This window comes from Ceratotherium simum, chromosome 34 (genome assembly GCF_057802395.1).
Source record: "Ceratotherium simum simum isolate JZ-2026a chromosome 34, ASM5780239v1, whole genome shotgun sequence".
Classification (NCBI taxonomy): Eukaryota; Metazoa; Chordata; class Mammalia; order Perissodactyla; family Rhinocerotidae; genus Ceratotherium; species Ceratotherium simum.
Window position 1 is genome coordinate 10,972,981 of NC_141933.1, and position 27,275 is coordinate 11,000,255.

The following is a 27,275-nucleotide window of genomic DNA, read 5'->3' on the forward strand; positions in this document are numbered from 1 at the left end:
AATGACATGTCCCCGTGGGAGAAACCCAAGAAAACTGAGTAACTTGCCAAAATAGTGGAAACCACTACCTTCAATACCATCTTCTGCTAAAGACAAATGGGTATGTTGGGAGTAGTGGTTTGGGAGTTCAAAGGGGAGGAAAGCAATTTACATGGAGATCGAAAAGCAAATGTTTGATAAAATATTTGCTTGGCTGCCTATGGACAAAGCCACCTGAGAGAGAGAACTTTGATATAAAAATGTGCTTAGCAAGGATCCCCCCAGTCTATCATGTCCAAAAAAGAGTGCAAAAGCAGCAGCTCTCACAAGATCCAGAAAGTTCACTCCCAAAAATAGTCTAAGAAAGTAAAGGACTTTGTTGCGCCTAACTTATGGCCTAACTTATGAGAGGACTTTTACCTTAAATTCTTTTAGGTAGTTAGGGGAAAGGTCAAAGTTTCTTTCAGAGTCTTTTGTGCTTAAAAATAATCAAGCCAAAGAGACACATTTTGGGGCGGCAAATTCTGATCCCCCACGCTAGCAAGCCTGCAAAGCATCTCGGGAAGAGTAAGGATTTTAGTTCGTGCAGCGTTGCTTTTCAATTTTTCAGTTACAAAACCGTGGCACATGGAATTACCCATCTTGCCACCAACACCACCAACCCGCCCAGCCTCATAAGGAGGAACAGGGGTTCCCCTCACCCCACTACGATGCTCGCGTGGGTGGAGGGCCAGCCCAGCCCCTGTTCTGGGAGGTAGACAGCTAGTGTCAGGCCAGGAGTGCACACCCCGGCAGACGTGCTAGAAGTTGCGCGGCGGCCGAGCGGCGGGGCTTTACGGTAATTCTGTGCGGAGGCCATTCGGCGGGCTTTACGGTAATTCCGCGCGGCGGCCGCGCCCTCGTGCGCAGGCGCAGAGCCATTGAGAACCGAGCTGTTGCGAGCCAAGCGGGTTCCGGGACTGCCTCGCCGAGCGTGTGGGCTGTGCGGGTTAGGATACCAGCTGGGAGTCCGCCTTCCGCGGCGTCGTCGGTAAGTGGACGGCCCTGCCGGAGCAGCCGCCCGAGACCCGGGAAGCACCCGCCCCGGTGCCGGGGGGTGCTGACGAGGTCCAGCCCTCAGACCGCCCCGGGCCCCTCGGCGGGGATGGGAGCGGGGGACACGTCTCCGGGGAAACCGAGGCCGGACGTGGAGCCCGGGACGAGGGCTGGAGCGCTGTCTCCGAGCTCCCTCCCCGCTCCCCCTCGGCCGGTGGATCAGCACGGGGCGGGAGCCAGGGTTCTCCGGGGAAACTGAGGCCGGATGGCAGCCCGGAGGAGGGGGCATGGGCTCCGGGTCCCGGAGGAGGCGGGGAGCACGCGAGACACCAGGGGACCGCTCTGGGCTTTTCGAGCGAAGTTCAAACACAGTCACCGCTTTCTCTCCATCCCCTCCGTCTCCGGAGACTGCTTGAGGCTGTGAATTCTGCCTCTTTCCTTGAGCGGATGGAGCAGAAGCTGTTGTCGAACTCAAACACAGGTTCATTTAACCACGGTGCAGGAGGGTAGATAACGGGAACTCAGGCTTGTGGGAAGGAACGAGCGTTATTATCGAAAGGCAGCCAGACATGTAGAGGAAGTTAAAACTTAAATCCACCTCCTCGAAGGGAAAACGGTAGGGGTTTTTATTTGAGGTTTTAGGTAGGGGAGGAAGAGCCATGTGACCTTGCTGGTTGGCGCCTTCCCACTAGCCTGCGTTCGGCTTTGAAGACTGAATTTCTTTTCCCTTGCCTGTCTGGACTTTTCTGGTTAGTTTTTTATCTTCAGCCTACCTTTGGCCTTGTGAGACTGTATCTTGACTCTGGACCTTAACTTCCTGGGAAAAACAGCTCCCTCATGTATACTAACAGGGGACGGAAAGACCGGGTTAGTTTTAAACATCAGTTGATTGTGTTGAGTATGCACAGCTGCAGTTAGCAAAGCTTTTCTCACTCCAAGTTTTTGCTCTAGGGACCATTTTTCACTCTTTCGTTCTCGGTTTCCTGGCCAGTGGCTCAGCGCCAGACAGGAGCCAGGGTTCTCAGGGGAAACTGAGGCTAGATGGCAGCCTGGAGGAGGGGGCATGGGCTCTGGATCCCGGAGCCCCCACCACCTCCTTGAGGCGGGGGGGGGGGGGGGGGGGACGACGACGACGACGACACATGAGACGCCAGGGAGGCACTCTGGGATTTTCTTGCAAACTTCAAACCCAGCCATCTCTTCCCCTGCCTACCCCCTCGGTCTCGCGGAGCAGAAACTGGACCTTGTCCCCAAGGGAGTGTCCCAAGGAGATGATGCCCGGTGCGATTTTCTTGGATCGGTTTGCAATGACGCTTTCATCTTCCTGATCCCTAGGATCCGTTGGCATGAATCCTGTGCTCGTGGTCCACGGTGGTGCAATCGACCTTGTCGACAAGGACCGGACAGAGCAGGTGCGCCAGGGCATCGTCAGAGCCGCCACCGTTGGTTACAACATCCTCAAGGGGGGAGGGAGCGCAGTTGACGCCGTGGAAGGAGCCGTGACCGTCCTGGAAGATGATCCGGAGTTCAACGCGGGTAAATTTGCCCTGCAACTAGTAAATGATGCCTAATCAGCTTAAGCTTCTCCCTGAAAAATAAATAGAACTTTTCTAAAGTGTCAATGAATCTAATCAGCTTTGTGGTAAAACTTAATATGCTGAAGAGATCTGATTTTTCTCCTTTTGCTTGTTGACCAAGTTGTTTTAAAGAATTTTAAAGCCCATTAATTCACCCTTTTTTCTTTAACCTGCTTCCTAGAATTCACATACTAAGAGGCTCTTTTATTACATCTTTTTGTGGGAGATGGGATAGACTACATACCATAAAGTGTACCCATTTTAAGTTTTGAAAAATGTATATACCTGTGTAACCACACTGCAACCAAGATGTAAAACATTTCCATCACCCCCAAAAGTTCCTTCGTGGGACTTTGCAGTTAATCCCCCATTCATCCCCAGCACCAGGCATCCACTGATCTGCTTCTGTCACTATAGATTAATTTGCATTCTCTAGAATTTCATATAAATGCAGTCATGAGAGTGTATTCTTTTGTGTTTGGCTTGTTTCACTCAGTCAATCCTTTTTTAGAGTAATAATCATCGTAACTACTATGAGCGTCTTCTGTGTACCGTGTACTACACAGCGGTCTAAGAAATTTGTGTGATTAACTCATTTAATCTGCACTGTAGTCCTGTCAGTTAGGTATAATTATCATGCTCGTTTCTCAGATGAGAAAACTAAGGCACAAAAGGGTTAAGGAACTTGCTGAAAGACACTCAGTTCCTTTTTATTGTAAAATAGAAAACCTAAAACCTAGGGATTAAAGTACTTCTTGGAATTACACCGCCCACCCAACATCTGTCAGGGAAAAGAATTTCAGGAAATCTTAACTTATTAGTCATCAGATATTTACGGAGTATTTTTCTGTCCCCTTGCCTCTGCTAAGCATTCTTTAACACTTAAGAAAAATTGCATAAGTGTGTCTGACGGTAGAGTGCGGCATAACTGCATTTTTGTGGCTGTTTGTTGAGCCAGAATTTACTACATGCTCTCCCCTGCCAGCAGGGGGAGCAGCCCGCTGTTTCAGTCGGGGCTGATTAAACAGTTTGCCTGTTATAAGTTGGGGCCTTTTGGATGACAACCCCCCTCTTTTTCACTCAGGACCTTCGTTTGGCCAGGTCCTTCTGGTCTCCTACCTTCTCTAACAGATCAGTCATCTGCATGAATTGGGAAGTATGGATTAGGGAACTGAGCAGCTAAGTCTCGTTTCTTTGCTCTGTCCCCAGAGCCTTCTGAGCGCCTCCCTTCTGATTTCCCAGATGTCTGCTATTCACCCGTTGAGGAAGAAGAAAGTAGGGCTGAAAAGAAGGATATCAAAGATTTGGGGGGAAAAGTGGGACTTTTAACAGCTTACTGTCTAAGTTTAGCTCTGTTTTCCATTTGCTTTTCCCAGCTGAGATCAATACAAGCAAACAGTATTTCCGGCAGCCTCTGCAGTAATCCTCTAGAAGAACTATTTGGGAACTTCATACAAAAAGCTGACTCCCGATAGTTATTAAGTGGCAATAATTAGTATTCATAACACAGCTTATATGAGTGTTTGTAATAACATTGTTTACATTGTATTCACATTTCAGTATGGATTTCACTTTATGTTTAAAGCTTGTTTCATAATACTTAGTTTGTTAAAAAGTAGTTTGTTTATTAGAAACCAGTACTGTAAAAATTGAACTTCTAGGTTTGAATGCTAGAAATATTCTTTAAAGACTTGCTTAGATTGGGAACCAAATGATGACCCTTTGCTTTCACTGGAATTGAGCAATGTTTACACAGAACTTTAAATAGTTAATTTATTGTCCCTACTAACAACTTTATAAGCTGTTCAAAGAGTCTTTGAGATAATAGGATTTTAATTTATCCACCTTTTTCCTGAACTCCTTATAATGTAACATCTGTTAAGATAAAAATCTGTGATGGAGTCTAGGAATTTTTTGGTTGTTTTGAAGATTTCCAGGTGGTTCTGAGTACAACCAGGTTTAGAATCCACTAGCCTAATACCATACCACTTTAACGGATATTTTTAAGTGCCATTTGTATATAGTAAAATTTCCCTTTTTTAGTGAACAGTTCCAAGGTTCAGTTTTTAGGTAAGTGTTCCAGCACCAATTGTTGAAAAGGCAATCCTTTCTCAATTGACTTGCCCTTTGACCTTTGTTGATAATCAGTTGACTTTATGGGTCTATTTCTGGACTCTGTTCTGTTCCATTCATCTATGTGTGTATTCTTTCTCCAATACTACACTGTCTTGATTACCATAGTTTTTTGTGTTTTGTCTTAAAATCAAGTAGTAAAGAATCTTTCAACTCTATTTTTTTCCATGATTGTTTTGGCTATTCTAGTCCCTTTGCCTTTCCCACAAATTTGAGAATCACCTTGTCAATTTCTACAAAACGATTCTGCTAGAATTTTTATTGGGATTGTATTGAATCTATAGATCAGTTTGGAGAGAATTGGAATCTTAACAATGCTGAGCCTTCTAATCCACGAACGCAGTATATACTTCCATTTATTTAGGTCTTTGGTTTCTTTCATCAGTGTTTTGTAGTTTTCAGCAGATAAATCTTATATTTTGTTTGATTTATACCTAATTATTTCATGTGTTTTGGTGCTATTGTAAATAGTACTTTTTAAAATTTCATTTACCAATTGTTTATTGCTAGTATATGAATATACAATTGAATTTTTTTTGTACACTCATTTGCCGTCTTTGGTGGTGTCTCTTAAGGTCTTTGACTCATTTTCTACTCAGGTCATTTGTTTTCTTATTGTTAAGTGTTAGCAGTTCTTTGCACATTTTGGATAGCAGTCTTTTATCAGATATGTCTTTTACAAATACTTTCTCCCCATCTATGGCTTGTCTTTTCATTCTCTTGATGGTGTCTTTCGTAGGGCAGAAATTTTTCATTTTAACAAAGTTCACCTTAATTTTTTCTTTCGTGGTTCATGCCTTTGGTGTTGCATCTAAAAAACCAAACCCAAGGTCGTCTAGATTTTTCTCCTCTGTTATCATCTAGTTTTATCGTTTTGTGTTTTACATTTAGGTCCTTGATCCATTTTGAGTTAATTTTTGGGAAGGGTATAAGCTCTGTATCTACTTCTGTTTTTTTGCATACGGATGTCCAGTTGTTCCAGCACCATTTGTTGAAAAGACTTATCTTTGCTCCATTGTATTGCCTTTGTTCCTAAGATTCTGCACCCAGTTGTGTGTGGGCTTTTCCATACCCACAAGCAGTTCTCAGACACCAGCTGGGTGTCCTGTAATTCAGCTCAGTTCTGACACTGTTTACCCAGAGATAGCATCCGATTCCACAGGTTAAGGGCTCAGTCCCACAAGACTGCCCTCCACTTCAGATGCCAACTGCAAGTCCAGGTTATAACCTGTGCTTCTAACAGACTAGCTATAGATCAGAGGTTCCCATGACCCTCTTCTCGGGTTTGATTAATTTACTAGAGCAGCTCACAGAACTCAGGAAACCAGTTAACTCACTAGATTACTGGTTGACAGTATTACAGAGGGTATTAAAGGATACGAATCAACAGCCAGATGAAGAGATACACAGGGCGAGGTCCTCTTTCCCTGTGGAGTTTGGGCCCTGGCATGGTGGCACATGGAAGTGTTCTGGTTCACCACCCTGGAAGCTCTCTGAACCTGATCCTTTTGGGTTTTAGGGAGGCCTCATTACTTAGGCACGATTGATTAAATCATTGGCAATTGGTGGTTGATTCAACCTCCAGCCTCTCTTCCCTCCCTGGAAATCAGGGAGTGGGGCTCAGAGTTCCAACCCTTAAATCATAATTGGTTCCCATGGCAACCAGCCCCCCATCTTTAGGGGATTCCCAAAAGTCACCTCATTAACATAAACCCAGTTGTGGTGGAAAGGGGCTTGTTATGAATAACAAGACACCCATTTCACCTTTATGGCTCTGAAGTGATTTCAGGAACTGAGGACAAAAAACCAAATATTATAACAAAAGATGCTCCCATTGCTCTTGTCACTTAGGAAATTCCAAAGTTTGGGGAGCTGTGAGCCAGGAACAGTGGACAAAGACCGAACTATACATTTATTATAAATCACAGTATCCCAGCTCCTTTGTCAGAGATCAGTTTACTCTATGTTTATGTGGGTCTGTTTCTGGGCTCTCTGTTCTGTTCAGTTGGTCTGTTTGTCTGTTTTTTTTTGCTGGCACCACACTGTCTTGATTATTGTAACTATGTAATAAGTGTCATCTGCAATCTTTATGCCTTTTGTTTCTTTTCCTTGCCTTATTGCACTGGCTAGACCATCCAGTATTACGTTGAATAGAAGTGAGAGAGCAAACATCATTGCATTTTTTCCAACCTTAGAGGGAAAGCTCTGTCTCGCACCATTAAGTATGATGTTGGTTGTAGGATTTTACAGATGCCCTTCTTCAGGTTGAGGAGCTTCCATTATTCTTAGTTTCCTGAGATTTTTTCTGTCATGAATGGATGTTGAATTTTATCAAATCCTTGTTCTGCATCTATTGAGATAACCATATGGTTTTTCTTTTGTCTTTTGATAGGGGAATATTGATTCATTTTTTTTTTTAATTTTTTGTTTATTGCAGTAACATTGGTTTATAACATTGTATAAATTTCAGGTGTACATCATTATACTTCTATTTCTGCATAGATTACATCATGTTCACCACCAAAATACTAATTACAACCCATCACCACACACATGTACTGAATTATCCCTTTCACCCTTCTCCCTCCCCCCTTCCCCTCTGGTAACCACCAATCCAATCTCTGTCCCTATGTGTTTGTTTATTGTTGTTATTATCTACTACTAATGAGGGAAATCATACGGTATTTGACCTTCTCCTTCTGACTTATTTCACTTTGCATTATACCCTCAATGTCCATCCACGTTGTCACAAATGGCTGGATTTCATCGTTTCTTATGGCTGAGTAGTATTCCATTGTGTATATATACCACAGCTTCTTTATCCATTGGTCCCTTGATGGGCACTTAGGTTGCTTCCAAGTCTTGGCTATTGTGAATAATGCTGCAATGAACACAGGGGTGCATGTACCTTTACAAATTGGTGTTTTCAAGTTCTTTGGATAAATACCCAACAGTGGAATAGCTGGATCATATGGTAGTTCTATCGTTGATTTTTTGAGGAATCTCCATACTGTTTTCCATAGTGGCTGCACCAGTTTGCACTCCCACCAGCAGTGTATGAGAGTTCCCTTCTCTCCACATCCTCTCCAACACATGTTGTTTCCTGTCTTGTTAATTATAACCATTCTGACGGGCGTGAGGTGATATCTCATTGTAGTTTTGATTTGCATTTCCCTGATAGTTAGTGATTTTGAACATCTTTTCATGTGTCTGTTGGCCATCGGTATATCTTCTTTGGAGAAATGTCTGTTCAGGTCTTTTGCCCATTTTTTAATTGGGTTGTTAGTTTTTTTTGTTGTTGAGATGCATGAGTTCTTTATATATTTTGGAGATTAAGCCCTTATCAGATGCATGGTTTGCAAATATCTTCTCCCAATTGTTAGGTTGTCTTTTCATTTAGTTGATGGTTTCCTTTGCTGTGCAGAAGCTTTTTAGTTTGATGTAGTCCCATTTGTTTATTTTTTCTATTGTTTCTCTTGCCCGGTCAGACATGGTGTTTGAAAAGATGTTGCTAAGACCAATGTCGAAGAGCGTACTGCCTATGTTTTCTTCTAGAAGTTTCACAGTTTCAGGTCTTACATTCAAGTCTTTAATCCATTTGGAGTTAATTTTTGTGTATGGTGTAAGGTGAGGGTCTACTTTCATTTTTTTGCACGTGGCTATCCAGTTTTCCCAACACCATTTGTTAAAGAGACTTTCTTTTCCCCATTGTATGTTCTTGGCTCCTTTGTCAAAGATTAGCTGTCCATAGATGTGTGGGTTTATTTCTGGGCTTTCGATTCTATTCCATTGATCTGTGTGTCTGTTTTTGTGCCAGTACCATGCTGTTTTGGTTGCTATAGCTTTGTAGTATATTTTGAAATCAGGGAGTGTGATACCTCCAGCTTTGTTCTTTTTTCTCAGGATTCCTTTAGCTATTTGGGGTCTTTTGTTGTTCCATATAAATTTTAGGATTCTTTGTTCTATTTCTGTGAAAAATGTTGTTGGAACTTTGATAGGGATTGCATTGAATCTATAGATGGCTTTAGGAAGTATGGACATCTTAACTATGTTAATTCTTCCAATCCAAGAGCACGGAATATCTTTCCATTGATTCATTCATTTTTGAGGTTTGAAGCAAGTGTGCATCCCTGGGATTAACACCACTTTGTTGTATTGCGTTATCTTTTTCCTATATTGCTGGGTTTGATTTGATAGTGTTTTCTTGAGGATTTTGCATCTGTATTCATGAGGAATACTGGTCTGTAATTTTTCTTATAATATCTGTCTAGTTTTAATAAGAGGGTAATGCTGGCTTCATATGAATTGGGATCTGTTCCGTCCTTTTCTGTTTTTCTTGAAGATTTTGTATAAAATTGGTATTATTCCTTTGTAAATATTTGGTAGAATTTGCCAGTGAAGCCATCTGGGGCTGAAGTTTGTTTTTTGTTTCATTTTGAAGGAAAGTTTTTATGTAAAATCATTTTCTTTAATAGGCATGGGACTGTTCAGCTTATCTCTTTCTTTGAGAGAGCTTCAGGGAACTAGCTTTTGGTTTGGGGAGAGTTTTGTGGATTTTCTTGTTTTTTCTTTTGCTGTTTTTCTGTTCTGAATCTCACTGATTTATCGTTATTCTCTCCTTTCTTCAGCTTGCTTTGGGAGTAATTTGCCTTTCTTTTTCCTCTTAGGTTGTTAATTTGAGATCGTTCTTTTCGAATTCAAGCATTTAGTCCTTTAAATTTTACTCTTGAGTACGCTTTGATTGCATCCTACAGGTTTTTACAAGTTGTCTTTTCATTTTCATTCTGTTCAAAATGTGTTTTAATGTCCCTTGTGACTTCCTCTTTAAACGATGGGTTATTTAGAAGTCTAATACTTAATTTCCAAATATTTGTGGGTTTTCCAAATATTGCTAATTTTTAATTTAATTCTGTTATGAACAAAGGACCTACTTTGTGTGATTTACATTCTTTTAAACTTTGTAAGCTTTGTTTTTTGGCCCAGAAGGTGGTCTATCTTGGTAAATATCCTGTTGGCACTTAAAAAGAATGTGTACTCTGCTGTTGTTGGATGGAAAGTTCTGTAAATCTCAGTAAGGTCAAGTTGGTGGATAACATTCTTCATATCTTCTATATCTTGATTTTCTGTCTATTTCTATTGATTACTGAGAAAGCAGTGTTGACATCTTTAATTGTAATTGTGGATTTGTCTATTTTTCCTTTGAGTTCTATCAGTTTTTGCTGCATGTATTCTGAAACTGTTGTTCAGTGCATAGATTTTTGTCTTCTTGGTAAATTGGTCCCTTTATTAATACTTAATGTCCTTAGTATTATTTAATGTTCCTTGTTCTGAAGTGTGCTTTGCCCAATATTAATATGGCTGCTCCAGCTTTCATTTGATTCATTGTAGCATGGTATAACTTTTCCGTTCTTTTACTTTTAACCTATTTGTGTCTTTACATTTAAATTGGATTTCTTATAGGCAACATATGATTGTGTTTTATCTTTTTATACAATTTGACAATCTCTGGTTTTTATTGGGATGTTTAGACCATTTGTATTTAATGTGATTACTAGTAGGGCAGGTATAAATCTGTCATCTTTCTATTTGTCCAATCAATTCGTTGTTCAATTTTCCTCTTTTTCTGCCTTCATTTGTAATAATTGAATGTCGTTTATGATTCTGTCTTACCTCCTTTGTTGGCCTAGTAGCTAGACTTCTATTTTTAAGGGTTTAGAGTATATAGTATACATCTTTCACTTGTCAGAGTCTACCTTCGAGTAATACAGCACTTCGTGCATAGTGCTATAACACAGTAACAGCATACCTGTGTTTCTCCTTTCCTGGCCTTTGTGCTATTGTTGTCATATATTTTATTTCTGTGTATGTTATAAATTACTCAATACATTGTTATTATTTTTCCTTTAAGCAGTTATATTTTAAAGATATTGTAAAAATAAAGGGAAAAATATTTCTGCTTATCCACATGTTAGCCATTTCCAGTGCTCTTCATTCCTTTGTGTGGATCCTGATTACTATCTGCTGTCATTGTCCTTCTGCCTGAAAAACATCCCTTTAACATTTCTTGTATTGTACATCTGGTGTTGATGAATTCTTTCAGGTTTTGTATGTCTAAAAAAGTCTTTGTTTTCGTTTTTTGAAGGATACTTTCACTGGGTATAGAATTACAACGTGACAAGTTTTTTTCTTTCAGGGCTTTAAAGATGTTGCCCCACTGTCTTCTGGCTTACCTCATTTCTGACAGAAATATGCTATCAATCTTATCTTTTTGCCTCTCTACCTAATGGTGTGCCTGCATGTATTTGTCTCCATCTTTCTTTTGCTTGGAGTTTATTGAGCTTCTCAGATCTGTGAATTTATAGTTTTCATCAAATTTGAAAATTTTTTATCCATTATTTCCTTAAATATATTTTTTGTTCCTCTGTCTCACCTCTCGTTTTGGGGCCTCCAATTATACTTACATTGGGCTTCTTGAAATTGTCCCTGAGCTCAGTCATGCTCTGTTCTTTTTTTTTTTTTTCTTTTTTAAGTCTTTTTTGGTTTTCATTTTGGATAGTTTCTATTGCTGTGTCTTCAAGTTTATAAATCTTTTCTGCTGCAGTGTCTAATCTGGTGATAGTACCATCCAGTGTATTTTTCATTTCAGACTTTTTTTTCATCTCTAGAAGTTCTATTTAGGTCCTTTTATATTTTCCTCCACATTCTGGTACATATGGAATATCGTTATAACAGTTGTTTTAACATCCTTGTCTACTGATTCTATCATCTGTGTCATTTCTGGGTCTGTTATTATTGATTGGGTTTTTTTCTCTTCATTATGGGTCACATTTTCCTGTTTCTTTGTGTGCCTGGTAGTTTCTTATTGGATACCACATACGGTGAATTTTACCGTGTTAGTGCTGGATATGTTTATAATCCTTCAAATATTCTTGAGCTTTGTTCTTATCCCACTTTACAGATGAGAAAACAGGCACAAAGAAGTTAAGAATAGCTAGACTTCTAGGCATTATCTAGGCAGAGAAATTTGGAGAAAGTGTGCTAGTGATAAAGATAACAGAATCTGCAGGAGTAAAAGAGTAATCACAGAGTAATGAGAGCTTATGGTACTTGCAGAGAAAGCTGATATTTCAGTAAAGTGTGGCCAAGGAGAGGAGATGAAGCTGGAAAGTAAGTCAGAGGCCAGACCAGGAAGGGCTTCATACTTTTTATTTTGTAGGTCATGGGGTGCCAAGTCAGATTTGTGTTTTAAAATTTATTCCTCTGGTGATGGAGTAGAGGATGAATTAAAGTAGGCAGCTTAGAGGAAACTGAACCCATTTCTAAATTCTTAGTTCTTGTTTTTCAACTTCTTTTTGGTTTTAGGTTGTGGATCTGTGTTGAACATAAATGGTGAAGTTGAAATGGATGCTAGTATCATGAATGGAAAAGACCTGTCTGCAGGAGCCGTGTCTGCAGTCCGCTGTGTAGCAAATCCCATTAAACTTGCACGGCTCGTTATGGAAAAGGTATATGTGGTAATAAAGCATCCTTTTCCTAAGGAATGTTACTTGTGTACTTCAGTGACTACAAGGGGTCTGACTATAGGGAAATACTTGAGATCACTGTTCTCCTAAAATTATATACAAGAACGGAAGCAATGTTATTTAAGTTTCTCAAATAAACTAAGATTCTAACTTTGTTGACAGTGTAATTTGACTAGTAATTGTTTAACCAGTGATTACTTTTTCATGTTATCTTGCTGTATTTTCTTCAGCCTTCTCTCAACACATATAACACATACAAACTGAACAGACCCATTCTCGAATAGCATGTGCTAAATAAAAATGGGTTAAGTTCCCTAACTTCAAGATCATATGTTAGTCGCATTCCTAGTAATAGTCTATCATTTTTGAGTTCTTTTGAAAATACAAAAACTCAGAGAGCCAGGCTCTTTTCAACATCCAGAAAAGCAAGCCAGTGAAATTTGCATTTTTGAGGCATTGTGGTCAGAGAGAAGTAATTATTTCTACACGGTTAGACCAGTTAACAAGATTTTAACGTTTTCAAAAAACTAACCATTTTTCCATTTCTTTCTGTCTCAAGACACCGCATTGCTTTCTCACTGACCAAGGGGCAGCAAAGTTTGCAGCAGCCATGGGGATTCCAGAGGTTCCTGGAAAGCAGCTGGTAACAGAGAGAAACATAAAACTCCTAGAAAAGGAGAAGCATGAGAAAGATGCTCAGAAATTAGACTCTCACAAGTAAGTGTCATCTGTGGCTCATGTTTTTTGGGATTCATTCAAGTGTGAAAGTTCGACAAATATCTGATTATACACAAGAAATAAGTCTAATATCACTTGGTAGTTTCAGTTTTCATACAAAATAATTCACTCTAAATAGTGAAAAACTACTCTTTTGATTCTCAAATTTAACCTCATTTATTATTCCTATGAATAGTAACTCAGATTAGGCTTCGTTCCTTCTCCAGTATGATTTAATAGGAGAATGCCTTGTCTTAATGTATTAACTATCTGGATGCTTCTAGATCAGTTTGTTATCTTAAGTACAGGAGTCCCCCATTATCTACAATTTCGCTATCCGTAGTGTCAGCCACCCCCAGTCAACCAAAGTCTGAAAATATCAAATGGAAAATTCAAGAAATAAACAATTTGTAGGTTTAACTTGCTCTCTGTTCTGAGTAGTGTGAGGAAATCTCTTGGCATCCCACTCTGTCCTGCCGCAGAGGTGATTCATCCCTTTGTTCATTATCTCTACCCTGTGTACACTATCCACCCGTTAGCCTCTTAGTAGCTGTCTCGGTTATCAGAATGACAATCATGATATTGCAGTGCTTGTGTTCAAGTAATCTTCATTTTAATAATGGCGCCAAAGCCAACCTTATTACTAATTATTGTTGTTGATCTCTTACTATAACTAATTTTATAAATTAAACTTTATCATAGGTATGTTTGTGTAGGAAAAAACATAGCATATAGGGTTCAGTACTATTTGCAGTTTCAGATATACACTGGGGTCTTGGACCGTATCCCCCACAGATAAGGGGGAGCTACTGTAGGCTAAACAGGTTCTCTGTGATCTAGTGTACCCTGTGAACTTACTTAAGCACTCTTTCATAGCGCAGAGAAATCAGTACAACTCTTATAAGTTTGAATTATGGTTTTCTTTGTTACAGATTTCAAAATCCCAAATAAAAGCCCCCCTTATTTAAAGCAAAATTTAAAAAATAAAATTTGAATATGGCCTGGGAGTTTATAATGGCATATAATCTATTGACTCTGCATACTTTTTTAGATTTGTAATATCTAAAAAGCTCCTAGGGAGCTTTTTCAAAATATACCTATCTGAGCCCCTTCCCTAAGGAATCTAATTTAATAGATCTGAGGTAGAGAGGCCAGGCAGGTGTATTAGGAAAAAGTTTCCCAGGTAATACTGATGTGTCCCCAGGTTAAGAATCTGTTTTATAAGATTGGCCATATGTTGATAGCTGTTGATAACCTTACCAAGTGTGCTATTGTGCCTATAGGCTAGAGTCACAGGAATGGGGTTGCTTTGTCAATGGTTCATGTACACTTTTATAGATCTTGCCACATTGCTTTCCAAAAGTTCTGCAAAAACACGCATCTCCACCAGCCAGTACTGCTTTTAGATATGAGCAAGAGGGGCTGCTGCCCTGAGCCTTGCACTTAAGAGGACCCTCATATCACAAAACAGTTGGTTTATTACAGACACATGGGGCACCTCTGTCACTCAGCAGTGGCGCAGCATGACCTGTAACCCTCACCATCCGCTCTTGTGACTAACATCATTCAGCCCCCAGCAAAATGCTTCTCTGCATCTCCTGCTCTATGTCTGGGAAGCAAAGGGCACCTGAGTCTAAAGGTTCATGGATTGTGCTCCTGCTGACGTCAGAAATGGACGCTGCTTTGGAGTGTGGGGAAGAATCGAACAGCAGAAGGACTTAGGGAAGAGAAAAAGACAAATTAATAACTTGTCAAATAAATTCTTGCATGACTAAGTATTGTCTCCCAGTAGTGCCCAGTGTCCATTTTCTGTACGTTTCAATTTGTGCTTCTGGAGGTATTTGTGAATTAGTATAGTATCTGCAAGACTTGCATGTGAGGGCTGATTCCTCCTACTCTTAAATTTGTATGTATGTTGGTCTAGACCAGCACTGTCCAATAGAAATACGAGAGCCACATAGGTAATTTAAAAATTTTCTAATTGCCACGTTAAAAAAAAAATAAACAGGTGCTGGCCCAGTGGCATAGCAGTTAAGTTCCCGCAGTCTGCTTTGGCGACCCAGGAGTCGCAGGTTCGGATCCCAGGGTCAGACCTGTGCAGCGCTCATTAAGCTATGCTGTGGCAGGCGTCCCACATAAAATAGAGGAAGATGGGCACCGATGTTACCTCAGGGCCAATCTTCCTTAGCAGAAAGAGGCGGATTGGCCACAGATGTTAGCTCAGGGCTGGTCTTCCTTGCAAAATAAATATATAAATAAATAAACAAACAAGGGAAATTAATAATGTGTTTAACCCAATATACCCAAAATATCATTTCAACATGTAATCAATATAAAAAATTATTACATATTTTACTTTCTTTGATACTAAATATTAAAAATCAGATAAGTATTTTATACTTATAGCACACCTCACTGTGGACTGCCCACTTTTCCAGTGCTCAGTAGCCACATGTAGTTAGTGGCTGCTGTATTGGACAGCACAGGTCTAGACGGAACCGGCATGAAGAACCAACTCGCCATGTCGGCAACTAAATGGACACTGAATATTAGAATTATGAATGGTTTTATTCTTACAAAAATATTTAGAAGATTGAAATTTTCAAAAATATGTTAACATTTTCAGACTTTAAATAATTTTGATTTAAAATATTGTGTTCATTAATTATAATTCATATTTTGACTTTAATATTAATAATTTTGTATATTTTAGAAAAAACTAACTTTGAAATTATATCTGCAAATTACCTTTTTTTGGATTTGCTCTTAATTTTGATGAAAATATATTCTAAGTTTGTACACTTTCAATATAATTACATTTTACTTTTTAATCCCTAGATTATTGAAAATGAGTGTAAGTCAAGATTTTGGTAGAAAAAGAATACTTAAGAGGAACTCATGAAAGGAAAAAAACACTGAAAGGAAAAAAGAAGCAAAAAATCTTCAAAGAAATGGTCTTCTTGCATTTTTAAAAACAAAACAGTAAAAGTAAGCAGTCTCCTTCCAGGATGACTCACATAAAATTCACAAACAGGATATTACAAATTACTTGTTCAGTGAAGATTTAATTATTTATCACAACAGTGAAAATTGGTGAGAATATTACTCTTGCCAAATCCACAACTTGAACAGTTCAGATGAAATCTCTGCAACTTCATGTTCTTTAGTAAAGGAAGATTTCATTGCGAGTCACAAGGAATCACACACGCAGTTACTAGAATTGGGGGAAAGACTGAATAAACAGCAAATGATAATACCAGAAAAAGACAAAGCTGGAAAACATCGATGTACTGTTCTTGAAAGAATAATATAATATTTCCGATGGTTGGGCAAGCCTAATGATGCTTTTCATGGCACTACCAACACAATGTTTACAAAAAACAATGGAAAATTTCTAGGTTTAGTAAAAAGTATTTCAAAATTTGGTAAAATGCCGAACATGTAATTAGGACAAAAAATATTGAAGCTAATGACCACTATCTAGGATAGAGAATTCAAACAGATTAATTTAATGGATAATAAAGCGAGAGATGAAATCATATATAAAATTCTTTTAAAAAAATACTCAGTTCAGCTAGAATGTACCATGGTCAGAAGGCATGTTGAAAAACTAACATTTAAAAGACTGTCGAAGGCAAGCCTGTGATAATGGAGCTAACGTGGTTGGTAAATAAAAGGCATACAAGCACGAAGTTTGGCCAAGAATCCAGAAGTGTTCTGTGTGATGAACAGCTCACAGTTTGAATTTGTTTCTAGGACACAGGCCCTCCGCTGTGCCAACAGTGATGATGTTGTGGGACAGTAGAGGATCCGGTACACGATTTTCTAGATACGCCCAAGTATGGAACAGCTTGATTAAACTCATACCGGACCTTATAACAAATCTCAGACCTGTGGTGGGAGTACCAACTAAATGCTGTTCAAGTACTTAAATTGAATTTAGATACAAAGAGTTAAGCAAAACCACAGAATATCCTCAAAGAGCAGTCATGGGCTTTAACAGGAAGTGAAAGTAATTTTGAATTTGCGCTATCTGCAGTAATGTAGTATGAACTGTTAATTTCTGTTGATAAGCTTAACAAAAGCTTTGAAAAAGTGTGTTTGGCTATTTCACTTTTTAAAGGATTAATATTCTTTTTTTTTTTGTGAGGAAGATCAGCCCTGAGCTAATATGCATGCTAATCCTCCTCTATTTGCTGAGGAAGACGGCTCTGCGCTAACATCTATTGCCAATCCTCCTCCTTTTTTTCTCCCAAAGCCCCAGTAGATAGTTGTATGTCATAGTTGCATCCTTCTAGTTGCTGTATGTGGGACGCAGCCTCAGCATGGCTGGAGAAGTGGTGCGTCGGTGCGTGCCCGGGGTCCGAACACGGGCTGCCAGTAGTGGAGTGCGCGCACTTAACCACTAAGCCATGGGGCAGGCCCAGATTAATATTCTTTTTAAAGTTTAGAAAAACAAAAGCAAAAATGCATGTGAAATACACAAGAAAAATGACATTCCAGTAAAATATAAGGAAATTGAAACAAGAAAACAAATATTTGCCTAATCTGAAGGAGAAGATTCATGTACAAATAATTACGAAACCAATTTCTGGTAGAGGCTGTTTTTCTCTTCATTATAAATCAAAGCATAGTGCCGTTTGAAGAGAGATTTGAACAAAATCCAACAAGTGCTATTTTCAGTTTTCTTTATAATATACCAGCATTGAAATTTGAAAGGAGAACCTAAGATATTCTGCATGGATCTAAATACTGCTTAAGAGATGATGAAAGTGACTATAATAAGCAATTGTGACTTACATAATCAAATTAAAATAATTAGTAATATCATCTAAGGTAATTTATCATAGTAATTAAATTGTCATCATTGGTAGTTTGTCAGCTTTCAGTCATATGAACACTATAGTACGTTTATCACACTAAGAGGATAGAACATATTTATAACTTCTCAATATAAAACATTTGGTGTGTGGGTCTCCATTTTTAACCCTTTGGAAATGTTAGGGGTGGACCCCTTTCCTTATCTGACACACGAGAAGGATGTCGTTATCACTTTAATTTGCTTTTCCCTGACTACTAACAAGTTTGAGCATTTTCCATTTATGGCCCATTGCTTTCTATGAATTTGCCTATTTTTGTCCTATGATCATTTTTTCTCTTTAGTTGTTTCATTCCCTGTCAGTCCTAAAGCTATCTTCTCTGTTAAGAAATTTTTCGAAATCTGTTGTTTTTAGTCTTGCTTGTGGTATTTTTGCCATATAAAAGTTTTAATTTTTTTAAATCAAATACATAGCCTACCTCTTCTTGTAGAGTTTGTAAGACCAGAAACTTAGAAGGTAGCCCCCACCCTGAGACATATAGTCACCTACATTTTCTTGAAGAATTTTGTTCTATGTTTTATAATTAGGTCGTTAGCTATTGGGAGTTGATTTTTGTGTATGATGGAAGATAGGGTTCCTGTTCCTTCTAAACAGAATGCCAGATTTCTCTTTCTAGCCCCTTGAATGCCAGGCTACCTCTAGCTGCGATTCAGTTTCTCTGTGTGATTGCCTGAAAGGTACCTCAGGCTTCTGTCCCAAACTGAACTCTTTCTCCACCTGTTCCCCTCCACGCACACCAAGAACAAAACAAAAATCTGTTCCTAGTAGTCTTCTGCATTTCAGTAAATGGTCCTTGCATCCTTTCAGTTCCTGAGGTCAGAAGCCTTAGAGTTGTTCGTGATTTCTCTCTCTCACATCCAGTCCACCTGCAAATTCTGTCAACTTGACCTTCAAAATGTCCCAAGTCCAGCCTACTTCTCACCCTCTCCACTGGGTCCACCCTAACACAAACCACCGTCTCTTCAAGCCTCGTAACATCTCTATCTCCACTGTTGTCTCCTTCAGTCAACACAATAGTGAGAATAATTATCTTACGATAAATTTTTTGTAGAAGTACAGCATATATGCAGAAATGCATAAATCATGTGTGTACTCCTTGATGAGTTTTCACAGTGGACACACCCATGTAATCAGCACCCAGATCAAGAAATAGAACATTGCCAGAAGCTGCCCGTCATGCCCCCTTCCATTCACTAGCCTCCCCCCAAGTAACCACTTACCTGACTGCTAACACCGTGGATTGGTGTTGCCTGTTTGTTAACTTGATTTAAATGGAATCATAGTCTGTGCTTTTTTGGGGTCCCTTTTCTCATCATTATATTTCTGAGATTCATCCGTTTGTTGCACATAGCAATGGTTCATTCTCATTGCACTGTATCCCATTTCATGAATATCTTGCAATTTATTTACTCAACCTTTGGTGAACATTTGTGTTATTTTTAGTTTGCTGTTATTTACCAATAGTACTGCTGTGAACATTTTTGGGTGAACATATCTCCATGTTTCTGTTAGAAGGAACTGGAACTTAAGAACAGAAACTGGAATTTAATTTTGAGAATGAAAGGGACATTATTAATTAAGCCAGGACAACAGGCATAAATCAGGACTGTCCTGGGTAACCAGGATGGATGGTCACCCACCTGTCAGAGCCTTCTAGCAGTGATCTGGCTGCTCACTGCCCATCTGACCCTCCTACACTCTCCCTCGCCTTATTTCTCCACCCACGGTGGCCTTCTTGAAATTCCATGAACTTGGCAAGCATGTTCCTGCTTTGGGAACATTCTTCCCTGGCAGTCGGCATGGCTTGCCCCTCACTTCCTTCAGAGAGGCCCTATATAAAACAGCACCTCCCCACCATGACTCTCCCCATAATCTGCTGTAGTCTTTTAGTTTTTATTGCTATTTGATTAAACCTGAAATTTTTATTGCCCTGTTATCCTCTGCCCCAAATGCAAGCTGCACAGGAGAAGGGACTTTGTCCATTGAGTTCACTGCTGTGTCCCTGCACTTACAACGGTGCCTGGAATATAGCTCATTATAGAATCCAGGTTGGGGGTATATGACTGTTAGTGTACAATTTCTTCTACTTTTTCACTTGAAAATTTATAATAAAATGTTACAGAAAAAATGAACATTTCATCTTTACAGCAAGCCCCGTGAAACAGTCAAAGGGGGGGTCTGTGGACAGGCAGCATCGGCGTCTCCTGGGAGGTTGTCAGGAATGCAGGGTCTTGGGTCCCACCCTGTACCTACCGACTCAGGACCTCTGGGGGAGGCCGGGGAGCCAGGGGGTTCTCATGCACACTCAAGGTTGAGGTGTGCTCAATTATTTTCTCACCATTTTATAGACGGGGAAAGTGAGACAGAGAATAAAACTTGAGTCAGTTACACAGCTGGAAAATGATGGTGCTGGGAATGGATGTACTCTTGAAGTCGGGGCCTGACAGAGTGTCTAGCAATCTCACTGACGTGGAGTAGAAAGCAAACAGACTTGCTTTGCCATTTCTGTGAGTCGGGAATGTTGGAATCAAAATGTGTCCCATTTTCCATTAACATACAATGTGGGAATTTGAGTGGTGTTAAGCTACATTGTTATCTGTGGGAGTGTTTCTTATCTCTGTTTATTTTTGCCAGAAACTTGGGAACTGTGGGTGCTGTGGCCTTGGACTGCAAAGGAGACGTGGCTTATGCAACCTCTACAGGGGGCATCGTTAATAAAATGGCTGGCCGAGTAGGGGACACACCATGTATAGGTGGGCTTCATGGATGACTACTGCCCCCTCTTCCTTCCCCCGCCCTCAAGTTCTCATCCTCTGTTCTCCGCCCCCTCTCCTTTTCTTTCTTCATTTCCCTCCTCCTCTTGGTGGCAGCTTCAGAATTTCTGGGAGTGGCAATTGGGCTGGAAGGAGTTGTTCAGGGCTCTCCTTTGAGAGGGCATTTGTAGTTGGCTCTCTGTTTCTCCTAGATTGCATGTCTTTGGGATGGCCTGGGAGGGAGATGGAGATGGGGAATGCTAAAATCACCCCCACACTACCCCATAGTGCCCCTTTCTTCTCTCTAGTCCCTGTGTCAGCATCTGCAGACTTATTCCCAAAGGACTAAGTAAGTACGCAAAACCTCTTCCCAGGCCTGAGCTCAAATTAATGAACGAAGAAAACTGAGAATTTAAATTGCAGTTTTTATATTTGAGTGCCATGAAAGTGACATACTGATATTATAGAGATATTACAGATCGCAGTGTTCTTTGCATTAACATTGAAGCACATTATCTAATTCCCAGGAGTGGGTGAGTGGGGGGTGTATGTGTTCCACCCTGTGCCGGCTGGGTAGATATGCTTTGGGGCAAAGGAAGAGCTGTCCTGCTGTAGTTGCTGCATGAAAGGTCAGGCCTCCCACCCCCGAGGTTCCCTTCATCCTGATTGCAGGGTAGTCACATGGCGCTTACTGGTCCCCCTGTGCATTGCAAGTGATGGCTGCTAATCTCATCTTCATCTACACTTTGGCACTCTTTGGGATTTAATAGGGATGTAGCATTAGATTGTGGTATGTGTTTGAATTTCTTGACTGTTGATGCTCAGTTAGAACCAGTCACCTTCTTTGAGCAGGATCTGGAGGTTATGCTGACAATGACATTGGAGCCATTTCAACGACGGGGCATGGGGAAAGCATCATGAAGGTGAATCTGGCCAGACTTGCTCTCTTCCACGTAGAACAAGGTACGTAGAAGAAGTTCATACGGTCTGAAGATGTGTAAAGAGAAGCTGTTTGTAAATAGATGGAGAAGTATATGAAGCCCTTTCTTGTTTGCTGTAGATGTTGCTTTCAGGTTAACACTATTTTCAGGTTAACACTGTTCTGACTCCTTCCCATCTTCTGTTAGGATCTGGAAAGAAGAGCATTTACAATACCGTTTGTCAGCCCACCAACTGGGAGAAGATATTTGCAAATCATATATCTGATAAGGGGTTAATATCCAAAATATATGAAGAACTCATACAACTCAACAACAAAAAAACAACAATCCAATCAACAAATGGGCAGAGGATGCAAATAGAATACCGTTTGTCTTGTGTGTCTTGGGAGAAGGATCAGTAGAGAAGCTGTGAGCCTGGGTCTGGGAGACAGGGCAGCTCTGCTCAGGCTGGTGTTAGGGCTCCATCTCAGTGCAAGGAGGGCCTGTTATGCTGAACTTCCTTCTTTGAAGCATTCAAACAGAAATTATTTACCATGATCTTTATTATTCACTTTGGTTTTTCATACTGCAAATGGTTTTCCCATCAGATTCCTTTCAATAACGTGTTGTTTCTCCCCCTTTCCTTGTTTTCAGGAAAGACATTAGAAGAGGCTGCTGACATTTCCTTGGGTTATATGAAGTCAAGGCTCAAAGGTTTAGGGGGCGTCATCTTAGTCAGCAAAGCAGGAGACTGGGCAGTAAAGTGGACTTCTGCATCCATGCCCTGGGCGGCTGTCAAGGATGGCAAGCTGCACTGCGGAATTGATCTTGATGACACCTGTATCACTGACCTGCCCTAAGCCCCTGGAAGATTGTATTCTAGATGCTAGCTTGGAGGTAAAGTACAGTTGCCTGGTGCGGAGACTTAGCTTAATCAATTAGATCTAGAAATGGAAAAATTCTGCAGTCTGTCACTCCTTTTGTTGCCTTGATCAATAAGTATATGTGGAAGATAAACAAACGCATGGATAAGGAGAATAGATTAGTGGTTGCCGGAGGAGAAGGGGGTGGGGGGAGGGCGAAAGGGGTAAAGGGGCGCATATGTATGGTGATGGATAAATACTGGACTGTTGGTGGTGAACATGATGCAGTTTATACAGAAACTGAAATATAATGATGTACTCCTGAAATTTACATAATGTAAGCCAATATGACCCCAATAAAATAAAATTAAACAAAAATAAGTATCTGAGTGTTTGGTTGAGGGGCGGATTCTGAACTGATGAGGGAAATGCCTGTATTAAGGTCAAAGTAAGACTAGTGAGGGTGACAAACCCTGCTGAGCCTTCCTCGTGAACAGTCCCCTTATCTTAGGTTAGGAAGAAGAAACAACCTGATGCTAACACGACAGGAATGGCCTCAGTGCGGGGAGCCTTTGGAAGTGGGAGACCCACAGCGGCGACAGAAGCTGCAGCCTGAAAGCCGTGGGGGATCCGGAGGAGACCGACTGCCCGGGCTCTCTTGGTTGAGACTTCCCCCCAGGACCAGGGAAGGGGCAAGGAGGAGGGAAGGGCCTGGTGGAGGTCTGTACAAGTGAGACAGGAGCAGCCCCAGAGCTAATAGAGAAGTCCAGGTGAACCGCAGTGCGTCGCAGAGTTCATTTAGAGTCAGACATCAGGTGAAAGAATCTGTGAGAGGGTAAACGGACTTTTCTAAGGAAGTTCAGATCTTCTCTGACTTACTAACATGGACATGTTTACAGACACTTTAAAAGGACCCTCTGGTAACCTGTAGCTCCCTAGACTGGAGATGAAGGGCCACAGTGGAGACTCTGTGGCACCTCTTCAAGTCTGAGGGTTTTCCTGGGCTCACACATGAGTTGGCCAACCTACTGTCTTCCCACCAGCCGGGACAGCTGACCGGAGCCTCCACCTGCCACGGGGCCTCTGGGTCATCATAGTGAGCAACGGGGCTCACGACTCCTGTGACAGGGCTGGAAGATCCATGTAGAGATGACACCGTGACTTAATAAGTTCTCATACTGTCCAGTGCTGTGGGGTCCTTCCCACAACTGAATCAGGTCTGTCTACAGTGTGGTCAGCCGTGACATTTGGGGACTGTCTTGACCTCTTGGGCTCTACACTGCAGCCTAGAGGCTCTGCCGGCACACTGTGACCCCTGGGTCTTGGGCCCTGGGCTGGGAGGTTGCAGAGTTGGTCTAGCTGGCCACCACCCTGCCTGTCCCTCCCCACACTCCCCGTGGTTTGAGTGGTTAAGGTGAGGAACGCATGTGGATTCATTCACTCTTTGGGGTTGAGGGCTGGGTGAGCTGAGCGTAGATGGTGGTGCTGTGGGAGAGGGTGCAGGCTCCAAGCAGACTCGGGCAGAGCCGGGAGCCTGGCCTGCTTTCCTGGACGTCCCCTGGCCTGGCATTAACTCTTGGCTTTTTCCTTGTCTCACTCTTCCACAGTGCAGCTTCGTTGTGAGTAAAGCCTTTTCCTGTCCCGGTAACCCAGCTCCACCTAGCACTTCCCTGCTGTCGCCCTGTCCCTGCAAAACTGACACCTGTAGAAGCACTAACCTCGTCAGCAGGAGTGTTAAGGGGGATGGGAGGTGAGAGGTGAGCCAGGGGCACTGAGTGGCTGGCTGGAGGCGTCCAGAAGTCCTGGAGCCGGGCCTCCTCCCTCTGCAGAGCCAGCCCTCTCTGCCCTTGACTCTGCTCCTAAGAGGATGAGTCGCAGAGCCTCCCTGAGGCAGGAGGAAGCCAAGCAAAGAGGCTATGACCTACAGCTGGTCACCAGGGCCACAGTGTGAGGTGTTCCCCACAGCCACCTCCCTCCCTGCTCCCCAGGATCGGGCTCCCCCTCAGGGTCTGAGGCTGCAAAGAGAACAGACAAGTTGTCTCCATTCCCCAGAGCCACTGAGATTTATTGTGTCACAGACCTGAGCTCCTGCCTTGAGCGGGCGGAGCAATGGGGGAAACCGTGGGTGAAGGCTGAGTCTTGCCGGGTGGTGGTGGAACTGTCAATGGCGGCCTCTGGAAAGAAGGCCACAGAAGCTGTTCTCTTCTCAGATACCTCAGAGCTGAGCTGGGCCACCAGCCGTGAGCAAGGAGCCCCGGAGAGCTGGGGTCTCCAGGGTTCTAAGGCTGCAGCCCCTTCATTCCTTTGGTCCCCGTTGCCGCTTTGAAGGGCCTCCTTCTAGGAGGGCTTCTGTATCCAGTCTAGGGCCTGAGTAGCACTGCCACGGGGCTTGGCAGGTCAAGGGGTTCCCAGCAGCCAGACAGGTGGACCCTGAACTTGTCTCTCCTGCAAGGAGGCTGGTCCCCTCGGGGTGGATGAGGTGACGGCATGCCTTCCAATATGCCAGCAAGCAGGCTGTGTGGCTTTACGTGCCTGTTTTCGTGCCAGGTCCCTGCTAGGCAACTGGGCCTGCAGCAAAGAAGCAGACTCCGATTTGTTCCTCCTACAGAGAACTCCCATGCCCCACCCGGACTGATAGGAGCCTTGCAGGGCTCATGGGGATGACCGAGAGGTCCAGCAAGCTGCCCTTTCCTGCGTGGGGAGTCCACGCCCTTGTACGGGGTCTGAGCTGAGCTTCGAGCTGGGGAGGCCTGATCTGGTGCAGGAGCTGCTTTGATGAGTGGGGCTGGCGTAGGGGAAGGGAGAGCATACACACAGGGTCTCTAACACCCATGCTGGCTGTGGGGTCCCAGGAGGAGCAGCAGCGCCTGGCTGAGCAGCGGCTGCAGGAGGAGCGGGAGAAGAAAGCCAAGGAGGCGGCGGCGGCGGCCAGCAAAAGCCTGAACGTGACCGTGGACGTGCAGGTGAGACCCAGGCACCAGAGCGGAGGGGGCCCCCCAGCGCTGATTGTTCTCCTCCCAGTAGCTGGAGGCACAGGGTATATATATGTGTATATGTGTTTGTGTGTATAGGACCATATATATTACAAGAAAAGGAAGGGTTCAGTTGGTCCAATTGTTTTTACTATTTTTGATATGTATATTCTTTCTTATTCTAAAAGAATTTGTTGTAAAAAACAAACCCAAAACTTTACGAAAGAGTATAAAGTAATAGAAAGGTACCCTCAGAGGAAAACTCTAAATCCGGTGTATAGCTTTCTATATTTTTACACACGTAAACGTTTTATACACACACACACATAGTTTTAAATGGGCACAGACTCTACGTACTGTCTTTGTCTGTTCGGGCCGCTATGACAAACTACCACAGACTGGGTGGCTTAAACAACACTTATTTTCTCACAGTCTGGAGTCTGGGAAGTCCAAGATCAAGGCGCCAGCAGATTCAGTGCCTGTCGAGAGCCATCTTCCAGATTCCATAGATGTCCGTGTGTTCTCACGTGTTGGAACAGGAGAGGGAGCTCCCTGGGGTCTCTTTTCTGAGGGCACTAGTCCCATTCATGAGGGCTCCGCCCCCGTGACCTAAGCACCTCCCGAAGGCCTCACCTCCACATTTTGGCGGGATACAAACATTTATATACCATAACGCATACCATTTGGCAGCTTGGTTTTTTTCCTCCCTTTTTTTGCTTTCATTTAGTATATGGTAGACATCTGTGTGTCTCAGCACTTGTAGATCTCTATTTTTGACTGCTGTGTACAGTTACTTGTACCAGAAGTTCTTTAACCAGTCCCTGTCGACAAGCATTTGGACTATTTCCAGTTTAATGCTGTTACAGAGTGTAGGACAGTCTTGTGTTGCTTAACGACAGGATGTGTTCTGAGAAATGGTCGTTTGGCGATTTTGTTGTTGTGTGAACGTCATAGAGTTTACTTACACGTGCTTAGATGGTACAGCCTGCTACACACGTAGGCTGTATGGTACTGATCTTATGAGACCACCATCACATGTGTGGTCCGTTGTTGACCGAAACATGGTTACGTGGTGCGTGAGTGTGAGGAAGGGTTTTCACTGCACCGTAGATTAAGATGTTGAAAGCTTGGAAGTGAGCTGAAGGTTCATCTATAACAGATGTTTAAATTACAATCGTGGAGTACCCAGAACCCTTGAGCTGTTCAAAGGAGACACTGATACACTGACCTGGAGGAATGTTTGCAGCATACTTTACCATGAGAAGGGAAGATACAGAGTCGTGTATGTGGTGTGACTTTTTTACATTAAAAAGTGACCTATGGGGGCCAGCCCGGTGGCGCAAGCGGTTAAGTGCGCACGTTCCGCTGCGGCGGCCCGGGGTTTGCCGGTTCGGATCCCGGGTGCGCACCGACGCACCGCTTGTTAAGCCATGCTGTGGTGGCGTCCCATATAAAAAGTAGAGGAAGATGGGCATGGATGTTAGCCCAGGGCCAGTCTTCCTCAGCAAAAAAGAGGAGGATTGGCATTGGATGTTAGCTCAGGGCTGGTCCTCCTCACAAAAAAAAAAAAAAAGTGACCTATGAACTATTTTATTTTTCCCGTGAAATGAGGGAGGTGACCAGAGCCCCAGCACTCTTCAGTGGTAAGAGGTGAGGAGTGCAGGAGAGGGGGAGCTGACGGCCATGTTTGTGTTTTCCAGTCTCCAGCTTGTACCTCGTATCAAATGACTCCACAAGGGCACAGGGCGCCCCCCAAGATCAACCCAGATAACTACAGGATGGATCTGAACAGCGATGACTCCACTGATGATGAGGCTCATCCCTGGAAGCCCATCCCTACCTGGGCCAGAGGTAAACAGGGCCCAGAGCCCTCCAGAAGACTTGGGTCCTCACCTTTGATTTCTTGGGTCCTGGAGGGAGTGG

The 27,275-nt window shown here is 42.3% G+C and overlaps 1 protein-coding gene across 2 annotated transcripts; it reads left to right on the forward strand.

The window, feature by feature from the left end:
* The first annotated feature begins 912 nt into the window (after window positions 1–912).
* On the forward strand, window positions 913–27,176 carry LOC101396922 (isoaspartyl peptidase/L-asparaginase-like). 2 transcript variants are annotated; one of them, XR_015549723.1, is made up of 9 exons: window positions 913–1,009; window positions 2,350–2,550; window positions 12,087–12,229; window positions 12,807–12,964; window positions 20,479–20,597; window positions 21,450–21,560; window positions 22,172–22,414; window positions 22,892–25,343; window positions 27,053–27,176. XR_015549723.1 is itself a non-coding variant. In XM_004437473.3 (7 exons), exons 2-7 carry the CDS (start codon window positions 2,361–2,363, stop codon window positions 22,375–22,377), a joined length of 927 nt encoding a protein of 308 aa, XP_004437530.1. In that variant the 5' UTR covers window positions 913–1,009; window positions 2,350–2,360; the 3' UTR covers window positions 22,378–22,610. The 2 variants fall into 2 exon arrangements, 1 of the variants encoding a protein (XP_004437530.1); XM_004437473.3 differs by lacking the exons at window positions 22,892–25,343; window positions 27,053–27,176 and having other exon boundaries at window positions 22,172–22,610.
* Window positions 27,177–27,275: the final 99 nt, after the last annotated feature.

What these genes read in the sequence shown, in the direction of transcription:
- LOC101396922 (XM_004437473.3), top strand. Translation starts at nt 2,361, where the DNA reads ATGAATCCTGTGCTCGTGGTCCACGGTGGTGCAATCGACCTTGTCGAC. An exon ending in CACGGCTCGTTATGGAAAAG is followed by an intron (nt 12,230 to 12,806) that starts GTATATGTGGTA and finishes TTCTGTCTCAAG; the next exon opens with ACACCGCATTGCTTTCTCAC. An exon ending in TCTCTTCCACGTAGAACAAG is followed by an intron (nt 21,561 to 22,171) that starts GTACGTAGAAGA and finishes CCTTGTTTTCAG; the next exon opens with GAAAGACATTAGAAGAGGCT.